The 14,649-nt window shown below is 37.1% G+C and overlaps 1 protein-coding gene across 1 annotated transcript in view; it reads right to left on the minus strand.

Annotated features, from left to right (window-relative positions):
* Positions 1-14,649, minus strand: part of BMPER (BMP binding endothelial regulator) — a 165,269-nt gene that overhangs the window by 148,842 nt on the left and 1,778 nt on the right. Inside the window, exon 2 of the mRNA XM_075211287.1 lies at positions 14,476-14,561. Within this exon, the coding sequence (XP_075067388.1) occupies positions 14,476-14,561 (86 nt within the window). The remainder of the gene's footprint in view (positions 1-14,475; positions 14,562-14,649) is intronic.

Below are 14,649 nucleotides of genomic sequence, written 5' to 3' on the forward strand. Positions count from 1 at the left end.
TCTGGGGGGCCTGGGGTACCTTAGACAGGGCGGACCCCTTTGATGTAACATGGTTATCATTTTAGACAAATACACAGGCAATACTGTGTGCACTACTGTTAGATGCCCACAGCTCTGACTGCACTAGTAGTACATGGTGAAGCGGGACATACCTCCCAACTGTCCTTGTAGTCGGACCAAATCCTGACTAAGTGGGGCAGCAGCCAAAATGGCCTAGGGCAGCAAAGAAGTTTAAATCTGGCCCTGAAACCAATGATTAATCTAACTAAAATTAGAGCTCTATATAAGTGAATAGACCAGTGGTATTACCAGAGAGACGGAAGCCTTTTGTTCTCCAGTATGTACTTGTCACTGAAGACCTGCCAATATCTGATGACTGAAGAGTGAAGATCTCTTTATTTTGCGCACCACATATGACAAACACAAAGCTTTACTTAGAGAATTACCCAAATACTGAATTATATAACAAGGTGTGTGTGTGTGGGGGGGTGATATGGGCACTTTGTACAGCAGAAAAAAAATAACAGAAATCTATTGGACTCCAATGTAGAGTGGGTCATTATAGAACTAATTAAGTAGGTAATGTAATGATGATGTAGTGATGTAAATATCCAAAATATTCACAGAACAGAAGCGACTAGAATAGTAAGAGGCCAGAATACACTTAAGTCACAGCTCACATCACAAGTCACAATAACAGATAGCAGCACTCACAGATGGAAGAAAGAATGAGTGCCAGAGGGGCTATAAGCTTCTTTTATTAGATTACAGGCATGTGACATTTGTTGATCCTTCCTGATTGGCTTCTTTAAGTTCAATGCACTGTGATTGGCACAATTATCCAGAAGCATAAATTATTTGTGGTAATCTGGGCCAATTTGGTAATTGATTCACAAATCTTTGAAATTCAACAGAATTTCTTAATAACCTAAATCAATTTGCACATATGGAGCCTCAGGTAGACTCTCTGTCTAAAGCGCAGATGGAAATTACATCCCAAAGAGAGTCATATTTTACACAGGTATGTTGAGCCAGACACATCTAAGATGACTGTCATCACAATCAGTTTGTAACTTACACTAGTTTCCCAACTCCTGACAGGTGCATATACGTCTGAGTCTCAGTTGACATAAGATGCATTTGCTACACGCCCTTACATGCGCCATCTTTCCCCCATTCTGCCTCTTCAATCGTAAGGGGCTTCAAGCAGCCATAAGTGCGAAATGCAACTCAATCCGCACATGGACAAACCTACTGTGGGCATTCATAGAAGTAAGAGAAAGTATTATACACTGAAAACGCTACATGCTCCCAATTCTACATGAGCCCCATAATGTCCTGCTAGTTAACTTTAAAAGCCAATAGCATTGTTGAAAGCAACAGAAGTCAGACAAATCTCTCAAAAGTGGAACTGGCCAGGAAAGATGAAGGTGATAAATCATTTTAAGGAGAGGTACCTGACTCGGCCGCCTGCTCCAGATTAGACGAGTGAAACAGATATCCAATCAAAAGAAAAAGAGTAAAATTGTGACTTCACAACATACAAATGCAATATTTCAAATCACAAGAGCTTTTACCATTATTATTTTACCATTATAAATAATAGTACTGTAGATCTTTACTAGGCATACCAATTCTATGTAATTTTGTGGTCATTTGCACATAAGCAACAACTGAAACTGCTCCACCTAGGTGATAACATATATAAAAAAAATATAAAATAATTTTTCCCACAATAATATTTTGAAATACAAGTTAATTTTTTCAGAATAGTATTCCTATTAACTGGCACAGTGGAATCAATATGTTGTGCCGTTCCTTTCTATTTTCAAAGATATAATATCTAAATACTTTAGTTTTTGTATTATTATTATTATATCTCTCTAAAAAAACATCTGTCTGATAAATATTTTTGTAAATTGTTAAAGCAAAGCAAGTATACTATCGTTCTCCCTTTTATTATGTGGCATTGTTCTGCAGGAATTTGATATTTAATTTAAAGCTGTACTACCACCTAGAATACACATTTTACTAATTCATCGTCACCATTTTTTTATATAGCGCCACCAATTCTGCAGCATTGTACAGAGAGTAATTGTCACTCACATCAGTCCTTGCCCCTTTGGAGTTTACCGTCTAAATTCTCTAACACACTAGTGTTAATTTTGTCAGCAACCAATTAACCTACCACTATGTTCTGGAGCGTGGGAGGAAACTAGAGCAAAACCACACAAACACAGGGAGACCATACAAGCTCCATACAGATAGGCCTATGGTCGGGAATCGAACCATGACCCCAGTGCTGTGAGGCAGAAGTACTAAACGCTAAGCCACCATGATTTCCCTAGCAGGAATACAAGGGGTTGCTGAATCTGTAATGCACACCCGGAAAATGAAGTGTGTGATCTGAATGGTCTTTCTGCAGACACCCCTCTCCTCAGTTAGGGGGATTAGGAGGAATGGACAGCAGTGGGACATACCTGGTCAAAGAGGTCGTCCTAGGATTGGAAACAAGCATCTCGTAACCGTCTTACACCCTACCCTAGCAATCTCTACGACATAACACAACTACCGCTGTCCAGTCCCTTGGCCACGTCGCATTAAATGCTGCAATGCGCTGAGGAATTCATATATTTTAAAGTTATGAAGCGAAGTTAACAGCACTTGGCATTTCAGATGTGATTTCATACATCAGAGCAACACAGATAAGGAACACTGAGCATGACAAAAGGGACATAATCATCAGTCGGATGCTAACCACTCCATGTTCCTTATCCCAGTAACCAAGGGCGTAACTATCATAGTAACAGGGAGTGCAGCTGCTCTAGTGGTTGCAGCTGGAGAACCGCCTTCCTTGTCAGAACCCCAGGAGTATGTGATGTTTTTCACCCTTTGGTGGCACATGGAAGCTGTTACAAAATATTGCTATGGGACCCACAATTTTCTAGTTACGCCTCTACCCATAAAAATCCCCATTCATTCCTGAGTGCTGCTGTCTTTTCTTCATGCAGCTCTTCGTTGATCTAATACATTATAATGTGTTATATTTTTTATATGGCATTATAGTCATATCCATTACGATTCAAATTGAGGGAAAGGAAATTATATCTTTGCATTCTCTGCATACCACCAGTTTGGGAATATTTATTAAACAATATTTATTATTTTTTTACAATATTTATTTATATTTTATTAAAAAGGTATTTATATAGCATTTACATATTCCACAGAGCTTTACCCCGAATATTTCAACAGTATCTAATGTTATAAGGGAAAATAGCTTCACAACAAGATGGGGAGGATGGGAAATATTTTGTCTTAATTGGAGAATCCCTCTAACCTCAGACAAGCAAGAACAATGGCCTATCTCACTCATACATAAATGGCAAATCATAAAAAAATCATACATATATATATTTTATTCAAAATAACATGTGCCCACATATTTTGGCCCACATACATTTGTAGAAAAATAATGTTAACATAAAGCATTCTTAACGGTACATATTTTAACTTTAAACCTTTTATTACCGATATACCGACAGTTCTCTAAATCACAAAGCATGTGAAATAAAGGATACAATAGAAACATAACCGCATAAGTGGTTTTTATGTGTTTAGCAGTTAAGTACTCAGCAAATCCAAAAACACAAACAACTAAAAATAACAGTCATCCAAGCATGATGAGGATAGATTCCCTTTCTTGCTTCAGGTCTGCTAAGTGAAAAATGATCTTTTATGCAAAGCTATCATTACTCGTCTATTTGCAGTGGGTTTGCTTACACTCTGCATTGTAATTATGGACAAAAGGTTTACTCCCCGCCTGTTGCTTTGAACTAGAGGACGCTATGTTTTTCGCCGTTTTCTAGTCCACTCATTTTACAAACAGATCCATCACCAAGAGACTTACTTTGATTTTGTAATTTTGTTTAGATGCTAAGGCTGAAGCTGAATGACAGGGGAAAAGTGAAACCTAAACAAACCTATGTTAGAAGATATTTCTACACTTTATAGCGGGTTTTGTAGAGAAGCAAAAATGAATAACATCTACTGAAACCAGGCAGCAGTCTGTGCAGTGAAAATAATCGTTCATGTCATCTGCTCACAGTGGAGGCAGCTATTATGTGGGCTGCGCCAATATTCATGAGAAGCAGGCTTTTATTTTACTAGAAACTAGCAATATAATGATGTGTCTTCCTCTACTGTGTGTAGGTGAGAGGTACACTTTATACATAACTCCCAACATTTGGAAATTTGGAATCACGACATGATGTTGCTTCTGGTGCCTCCTGTAGGGACAGACCATCGCTGTTGCCATGATCCAACACTTTTTTATAAGAGATCATCATCATCATCACCATTTATTTATATAGCGCCACTAATTCCGCAGCGCTGTACAGAGAACTCACTCACATCAGTCCCTGCTCCATTGGGGCTTACAGTCTAAATTCCCTAACATACACACAGATACAGAGAGACACACAGACAGACACAGACTAGGGTCAATTTGTTAGCAGCCAATTAACCTACCAGTATGTTTTTGGAGTGTGGGAGGAAACCGGAGCACACGGAGGAAACCCACGCAAACACGGGGAGGACATACAAACTCCTCACAGATAAGGTCATGGTCGGGAATTGAACTCATGACCCAGTGCTGTAAGGCAGAATTGCTAACCACTAAACCACCGTGCTGCCCTAAGAGATGACAAAATGATAAGCTTGTGATGCCTCATCTCCATCCAAACAACTTCCCATGTCTATATCTACAGTGAATCCCCACCCATATGGTTGAAGTTTTGTAAGAGCCCACATTATCATTAGGAATTTATAATTTATGGTGGTATAAAGCATGTGGGTACCAAAACAACTTCATGACCTATTCTCAGCTCTCTTCCATGTCCAGATATCATCTTAGCATTTTTATCTAGCCTGCTCCACCCATAGGTGGCCTCAAGCCATTTCTAATAGTGTTTAATTACACTAGGAGTTCCACTGGATGTCATCTACCATAGGGACCTTGTTGGAGCTGAACGTCCCTTCCCAAGTCTACTAGACTAAGACAGTCAGCCCAGTCCTCAGACTCGCCAACTGTACAACAACTCGAAGGGCCATTCCAGTATACAATCAGGAGCTGTTGCAGGGAGCCCTCCAAGTCTCTCCCCTCAGAACTGGCATAAATGTGGAGCAGCTGCTTTAGGATCACATTGAACCGACAATTAGTCTGGGATGAAAGGGTGCAGTCCTGAGTGGTCTTACCCAAAATGAATACCAAATACACTGCATGAGTTCCCCTTAGAATTGAGACCTATGGGGATACCATTTGGCTAAACACATCCATATGGACTTTTGCTACATGTCTGGTCTTATTAGATACCATAACCAGAGCATTGAGATACAGAGTTTCTAAATTAACTATGGTCAGTATGTGCTAGCAAATGATTGTCAGAAACAAAGCAAAGGTTAGCAACAGCAAACCAATAAATATTATCACCCACTTCGGGAAACAAAACTAAATGTCTGAAAGGTGCCAGGCCAAGAAATATGTATTTGATATCACTTTAAGGAGCACATGTGTATGACAAAGTATACACAAATCTCAGCACGGTCATCCAGAATTGGACAGACACTACTAAGAAGACCCCAAATAAGTAAGTATCTTATACTTGTCCAAACTGTTGCACTATCGTGTTGTGTTTGTCATAAGTAACGTGTGGAAACTCTAGCATGAAATATATTTGCATCTTTCTGCATTTGTGCGCAGGATTTTTGTATTTGTTTCTATGCTGAAATTTAGCCTTAAGTGTTTCACATGGAATTTCCCCAATTATTTTTGTTCAATCCAGTCTCTCCCTTACCAAACCCCAACCACGAAACAGAGAAGAAGGAATTAAGGCTGTTGTCACGTTGTCACCCCAGCTCTTTACAAATACATTGCAGGATGCTGCTATCCCATAGAATGACAAAGCAAAAGCGAAACGCAAAGATTGTATCACAGGATCTGTGCATCTCTAAGAAATGGCCTGTTCCACCACGGAATTTAATATACAGCAAATTTTGCTGCAACTGTATCATTTCTAACTCGTAACAGTCATCTATACCTGTATTGTGGGCACCTACTCAAAGAGAACTTGGCTGACAGACTAGTAACACATTTTGCACAGTGCCCCTAAGTTCTCACTTCACACGGCATTAATTGCTTTCAATGGATGAATTGCCAAAACATTGTGCAATTCAATGGTAAACTGGAGTTACAGGTACTGCAGCTCTCAGTCTCCCATTTATCGAAAATAATAATGAATAAAAAGTATTATATCCAAAAAAGAGAATAGCATTATTATCGAAAAAAATACCTTTACCAACTTACAGACTTGGCAACATAAATCATAATGATTTATATGAGCAAATTGAATTAGTGTTTAAATTAGTGTGATGTGCTGGGGACTGCTGCTTGAATTTTCCCATAGCACAACTTTTCAACAAAAATTATATGTTAGCGCACTGTGTACAGTATGGCAATTTTCATGCTATTAAAATTTTAATTAGCACACCACTATGGTTAAAATGATATGCTGAGTTTAGCAGCAGAGTGCATGATATGCATGTAAAATACTTAAGCCTATCATGCTACCATATAGACTCATGATCCCTCATAAAGTCCAATTTGGCCAGCACTGGATTTTCCAGCTCTTGTGGAACTACAAGTCTCAGGGTGCCCCATCAACCCCTGATATAGCCTTCCTCTGGAACAACCTCATTTGCCCCCATAACCCAATACAACCTCGAATGCAGTAGGATACAAGTACTAGTAGGAACAGTAGCACCTACACTGGGGTCCAGGTAGTGTGCTGGTGCTTATACATACCTGGGTGCTCCCAGTTCAGATTTTTCACAGAGACTCATGGTCGTTTAGCTATACCACTGCTCATATGTATCTCTAAATAGCCTCGGAGTTCCCTATATAGCCGATAGGCTTACATGCCTTCCTTTATTGCTCATATACATCTCTAGAGACTTTTGTGCCCCCCAAACTACTCATCTATGGCTTCCTTTTCCCCTTAATCCACTCAGAAGCAGAAACCATGCTCACAATAAAGTCCATCCTCTAACAACTCTGACGGCTTAATGGGAGAAAGCGCTGAGGCACCATATTTTAGAGAAGGAAAGACTGTTCCTGCTCTCACCATGTCCCATATTGGAGTGAGAGTGAGGGTCAATATATTTTAAATATGTTTTGATAAATCCACTTCAAAATGTTACCTTCTCACTACACAAATTAGATGTATTAATATTAAGTTCTACCTTGAGCTGTTATTAAGCCTTTAACAAAGTCAGATTTGACATAATAACTAATTGCATAACTGTCAACATATCCGATTGGAAATTTGGGACAAATTAGACCATGCCCCAAATTTGTCTGAATCAATCCCAATTCAGACTACAACACATAATTGTTGCTAGGAGCCCAGATTCCATTAAGGTGTCAAAGATAATGAATGTCTCACGAAAAAATGGACTGGTTGCAGGTTTCTAATTATTATATTATTAATAATTACATTTTCTAAAATCATTTAACTCCTTAATGTATAGTTTGATGCAATCAAAATGATCTAACTTTTCAAAAGGACCATAGGACAGGTGGGCTTTTATTTATTTATTTATTCTAATATCCATGCCCAATGACCCACTACTTTCCCAATATATGTTCCGCTTCCCCCACTACTGTTTGCCCAGGAAATCACCACGGGAAAATGTGCCAAGTATGTTTATTACAACACTGGGCTGATCACTGCCTTTTCAGTGCCACCTCACCTTTGCCCATCAATGCTCTGGGCACTCTAGCCCAGTAAGGACTGTTGAGAGAAGTAAAATGCAGAAGGAAGCCAGTGATGGAGAGACTCAACCCAGCAATGACTAAAAGCGGCTAGCACAGGAGTGTCTTTGGTGGACACAGGTTTCAGTCTGTCAACATGCCCTCTTTACTAGTAAGAGGAGCTAGAAAACAGTCACCAACATAAAGATACATTAGTAATAATAATCATCTAAAATCTAAAAAAAAATGTTTGTGCATGTACAATCATACTGCCAGGATTTGAAAGAAAAGAACTATTAGGAATTCAATAAATTAATAAAATCTGTTAATCTTATGAATGAAACAGAAACACATAAGAGTTATAGGCTTCAGATATATAAGTAACGCAATTTGGGACTTCAGAGAAATCATCCCTATAGACATAGCTGAGACCTTTTTAGTTCTCTATAGAAACAAATTTGTTTTATAATCTAGTCAATATGAGTACTTAGCCCCCTGTCATCCTTCAATTCTACCCATGCTAGTATCTTAACCAGTAATATTGTTGATTGTAATCTCATTATTTATTTATTTTATTTACGATGCACAAAAAATTGCATTTTTGACATCTACTAGACACCAATGTAAGATACATATCAAAGAAGTAAAGGCACTGTCTGGGAAGTGAGCAGATTTACCTCCAGATTTAATATAACTCTTCACACAATCAATTGCAAGCGTTTTCTTTACACTGTAATATAGCTGAGTGTATACACAGGCATTATTACAACACAAAAATCAGTGTCAGTCAGCCAAGTATTGTTATGTCATCTTCTGCTTATAACCAATTTCTGTTGAAATATATTGCACGTTGTGCTATTTTAAGACATTGCATAGCAAGACATAATTGGAAGGCAATAAAGTGAAAGTACTCACTTAAGCACTAAGTTTCAGCCTTGAGGAAAAGGAGGGCAACTTTCATCTAAAAGTAGCTACATGCTGTAACGATATGTTTGCAAGGCAAAAGAAGCAACACAATGATTAACTGCCTCAGTAAAATCAAATGCCTTTTCCTTGTGTAACAAAGCTGCATTTAGATCATATTATTTTCCAGTGCAGATATAGTTTAGATAGGTTTTACTGTGGGTAAGAAACACTGATTACATGCGAATCTGCTGTCTGACTACATGTGCTCAATAATAGGCCACTCCCACTTGCGGCATGATATCATTCCATTTGTAAATGTTCAATACTGGTATGGACGTCACATCCAGCTACAGCCAAACACACTTAGGTCTCCAAGCGGTTCTATGTGGAATATGGTTACACAAGTGGGGAGCAATTAGTGCAGTCAACGCTAGAACTACCACCTCACCAGTGGGTGCAGCTGCAGAATCACCCTCCCAAGGCCCTCTCAGAAGAGTAGAGAAGACTCATCCTCTGAGCATGTGCAGAGCTAAGAGCTTCACTCTACATGCACTAGGCACACCTATGCTCAGAAGATCAGAGCACAGGCCTCTTCTGAGAATGTATGGGTCTGATGCCCCAAGCTTTGTGCATGCTCGAATGGGGTCTCTGTTTATTGGGCCTTGGCTGGGAAACCCAGCATTTTTATACTAACAGAATATGTCCAGCATGCTCCCTGTTCTGACATGCAAGAAAATTCTGGATTGCTAAAATAAAAGGAAAAGATACTACTTGTGAGATGCACTTGTATACTACAGAGAGAGGACCCGATCAGAGCATTATGAAAAAAGTATCAAAAAAATAAGAACTATGCAAATTAGATTCCCATGTAAGAAATAGCATATTAGCTATGGATGATCAGATATTATAGATTTTTAGTGGGTTTTTGTATTTTTTGGCCATTATTGAACTGCACTGAGTACCATGTGATCCTGTTATGTAACCCTGCTAGAATTAAGACAAAGGTGCAGGACTGCCTGAATACACACATTGCAGGAGGGCCAAAATTTCCTTAATCAGTGTATGGGCGGCCAGTTTACCAGTGGCTAAAAATGTATTTTTCAATGTTCAGAGATACATCATACTGAGAAGAAGGGATGCTGATTCATGTGGTACCTGCCATTGGCATACACTAGTTTTCTGCAAAATAAATAAGAGTGAGGAACCAACCACTCATCAATGACTGCATATGATTAGTCATTAACTTTGGTCTTGTAGAGGCTGAAGAAACCATAAATAACATTGACAAACATAATGACAAATGAGAAGTCTGCATTTAGTAACTTTCAGTGAAATCATCACTTAAATACAATTTCCAAAGCAAAATATGTTATATCAGCCTACAAACTATTGATTCTAGTGCACGTCCCATGCATACTAAACTGATTCATTAGAAAATTAAGTTGCTACAAGTAGAATACAGCAATTTCTTGAAATTAACCTCTCCATAAACACCACAAAAACGAAACATCACCAGGACCTTCTCATACATATGAAAAAAATTAATTGGTAATTACGCTGGTTCTACAATCTCACTATTTCTTCTTATGATGATCTCTGTTAAATACTGTGCTGTTTATACTGAGAACAAGGCTAATTGAAATACCCTGCTTAGTCTAATTGAAAGTATAACATAGAAAGGAGAGTTATACAAAAGTCTACTATACATTGCTGTCAGCTCATTAATACAGCTAATTTTGTGACTTGGTAAGTATTCCAGCCAATCAGCAGGACTGCCCCAGTTTTCTAGGTCACCTGGCCTTACATCAAATAATGATTTTTACACATTTGAGTGGACTGTATAGATCAGTCATGGCTTGGGTATATCAGGGTTTGGTCTATGGCATGAATGACAAACTTTCACACTAATATGACAGGGTAGAGGGATAAAATTCCGAATGTCTTTGAGAGCAAACAGATCTATTCAAAAATTCAAGAAAAAGCAAGACAGTACAATATATATATATTCCCATTTATTTCTACATTAACTCTATGGTAGCATGTAACATATTGGATTATTGGCAAAAAAATATAGGCACCTCTGTGGACTCAAATTATGGTCTACACAATGTGACAGGCAGAGAGGGATGAACTGGAGATTCTACGCATGAATGTGGCTGATGGATCTGTTCAATGTTGCAAGAGGGCGTGGGACATGCTTGTTGAGTTTGTGCAACATGTCTTTTAAGTCTGGGGAAAGTGACTGGTAGATCTGTGCAATGTAGCTGTTGGGTCTGTGCACACGTGAACAAGTTTCTGTGCAATGTAGCTGGGGTGAGATCTGCAATGTGGATGGAGATCGGAGGACTGCTATTCTGCCCAGGGGACTGCTATTCTGCCCAGGGCCTTATCTGGACCAGCTCCGCCGTGTTATACCCAAATATAACAAACCGCAATTTCAAAACTCAATAGGTTAAAAAAAATGAAGGTCAGTTTATATAATCTTAATCATTTCTAATTAATAAATATATAAAGTCTGTTGTTCAAAAAATGTACTGCCAAGTTTCACAAAGGTGTGTATTATATCATAAAGTGTAGATAAGTGATTTGTAATTTCAACAGAGATACTTTTTCTGTGCCTAACTTCAAGGTGAAAGCTTCTTAAAAAAAAAAGTATATTTAATCTGAGTCTGTTCAACGTTTACACAGTTTCTATGTGCTTGTTACATGGTATTTACTTTCATTGTTGCCACTGATAAAATTAGTTTATTCAAGTCACCTGCTGGAAACATTGGAAACTGTAATACAGGCTTAGAAAACTATAACCCTCCATACAGTTTTGAACCACATTTCCCACTATGAACTCGAGAGCCAAGGTCACCTATGCCAAAACCAACCTTCACTTTGTACTAAAACTGATTTTTTAATTTCATTGATGAGACATGTAATATTGCTGGCCAAATCTTGTATCCTTAAGAACTGGAAGATGCCTTTTCTTCCTGGGTTTGCGCTCTTTATCTAGGTGGCGCTGTTTCATTAGCTTTCTATGAACATTTATGCTTATATCTGACTAGGAAACCGATATGGTGGCATCCAATCATACCTTTAAAAGCTAAGAAAAGCATGTTCTAGATAAAGCATTAACCATTGGTAAATGTTCTTCTATGGTCCATTAAATTTGAAATACATAGCACCTATAAATATGATTTCATTTAAAGGTGTAAAGAGGTGTGGGTATTTGTGTGTATATAGTTCTCTACATAGGATAAATACAACATTTTGCTTTATTACAGCTGCATTTGGGATAAGTACAGGCTTGGCTCAGAATATATATATATATATCGAACACTCCACACACACACACAAACTTGGAACCTGGGGACCTCTCTTACACCTGGAGCCCTGAAGACATACCAATTGAGGTAACATATCGGTTAAATCCATGATGGCTGAAGATTGACTACATCCTCACGGTCTACAGGATATCCCTCCAGAGAAGCCATAACACTTTTTGTGTCTGGTACGCATATCTCTGCACAAGTGTGACCTGTTTATTTTTTGCACTTTGCTTAATGGGACTATCTTGACTGCTACGTGGCTCTGTGTCATTGCCTACCATTTTTGCTATTTCTATCCACTTCAGATACTGTGGATATCCACATGGTGGAAAGTTTTGGCTCACTTTACTCTGGTGATTAGGTTCCTTTTCTGGATTCTCCTATTGACTCCAATAATATACTGTACTGCACTATTGTGCGCCTCCTCTTCTATCTTATTTAGATATATATATATATATATATATATATATATATATATATATATATATATATATATACATACACACATATATATTGGGCATTTATTATTAATATTCTGCATTTACTAAGTAAAATGGTATATTCTATTTACATTCTTTCAATGACCTTGATCACCATATTAAAATAATATATTTCTTTTTATAGACTTGAGCTTATTTGCCCGCTCGAGATGTTACTATAAACAGAACAGCAGCTAAAACCGGATCATCTGAGTAGGTTTCACATGATTGTCCATAGTCACCAATATATTCAGCTATTCTGTGATGTAAATGTAGTTACTCAGCTAAAACATCGTCAGCTGATTACATATGTTTTATTACTACCCAGAAAGAAATGAAAAAGAAAAAGAAATCAATATGCTTAGTGGTACTGTGATGTCATTCTACTTACTCACATCTTATTTTGCCTCTGAAAAACTAAGTCAAAGCAGACGTGTTAAATGGACAATGGACAGAGGGTGATGGCATACATTGAAATCTTCAAACCAAGAATCCAACAGCAAAAAAAAAAAGTGTATTCCCTAATTTAAACAAACATAAAAGCATTAAAAATTAGCTAGTAGATTATAGTTATTTATTTGAAAAGAAAATAAAGTAAAGCAGCTGGGGTCATTTACCAAAATGAAAGAAGTGAAACAAAATAGCAGTAAGCCTAATAATACAAATCTTAAATCTGCTGCAAATCTGGAATTTTGCAAAACAAAAAGGTAAAAAAAAAGTATTTTAAATAAATGTGACAACTTTAAGATTGTGTATGTCATGTGTATATGCCAGGTATTATTAATATTTTAGTGAATTGTCCACCCTGATTTTATAACAGTAGTAATGCTCAAACAAAAATATTTTATTTTTATTTTCTAGCTTTCTAGAATTTATTACAAACATGACAATAACATATAGAAAAGAAGCTCATAGCTAGGCAATATTTCAGACTTTAAAACTGGAATGCCAGCAACCAACAAAAGAAAATGTGAATGTTTATCTTCTAAATAAACTTTAATTGTGAAAATATCTAAACATTACAAGGAAAAAAATAACATGTATTGTGCCTTCTTTTTCATGGAATTAACAGGCTGTCTAAAGATGTATTTCTTAGATCATTGCAAATGCCTTTTGATGGAAATGATTCATTTATTTAAATGATCACTAGAATTATCTCTGAGACAGGTACATAGCTTACATAAGGATAAACCAGAGAAAACAGCTTAAAGGTATACTGTGTTACCAAAACCTTATTTACACCAATTTCCAGATTGAAATCTCTAATCCCTATCGCAGTGATTAAATCAGGCTAGTCCTATCATGACTGCACTCATCAGATACACAGATGTTATTTGCATTAGGTCTAAAGAAACAGATAAAATAACTTGAATAGTAATTATAACTTTAATTTTTGAACAACTTATCTACACTGTTACAGTGTTAAAGATAAATTGTATTTAACCAATAAACCAAATTTATACAAGTGATGCCTATTGAAAGAACAAAAAGTTACATCTCACCAAATTTAACATGGAATGAAATGCAATATATTGTTAAATAATAGCTAAATAATGATAAAATAAAACAAGTGTTACATTTCCATAAAAGAGTTCTGTTTCTAGTAAATTAATGCACATATATGTTCTACCAATTAAATTCCAATCTGCTGCATATGGAAGACATGTCACGTGATAACAAAGGCAGTTTTTAATGAAAATACAATAAAATAGCTCTAAGAAAAATAAAATCATCCACATGTTCTGCAACATAGTTCCCATGCATATATTTGCTGTCCATCTTTTACTAAAAAAATAAATAAAACAAGCTCCAGTTGATGTCATTTGAAGGAATGGAATGATTTACAAACAGCACTGCATGTTAGTAATCAACTATGACAAATGTGCAGACAGGCTTACTACACTTACAGACAGGACATTTAAACATGTTGTGGCCCCCAATAAAATGATAGTCTCACACTTACCAGACAAACACAGGAGATACATGGATTGTCAGTGATGAATGGAATTTGCAGGACTTCACCTTCATTTTCACATTTTGCCACGGAGCCTTAGAGAAAAAAAAAATAATAATACAAAATTGCTACAAAAGCATTTATACATTTAAATACTTTCTTGCCAATAGTAGAGAAATTATC

Source organism: Mixophyes fleayi, chromosome 5 (genome assembly GCF_038048845.1).
Source record: "Mixophyes fleayi isolate aMixFle1 chromosome 5, aMixFle1.hap1, whole genome shotgun sequence".
Lineage (NCBI taxonomy): Eukaryota > Metazoa > Chordata > Amphibia > Anura > Limnodynastidae > Mixophyes > Mixophyes fleayi.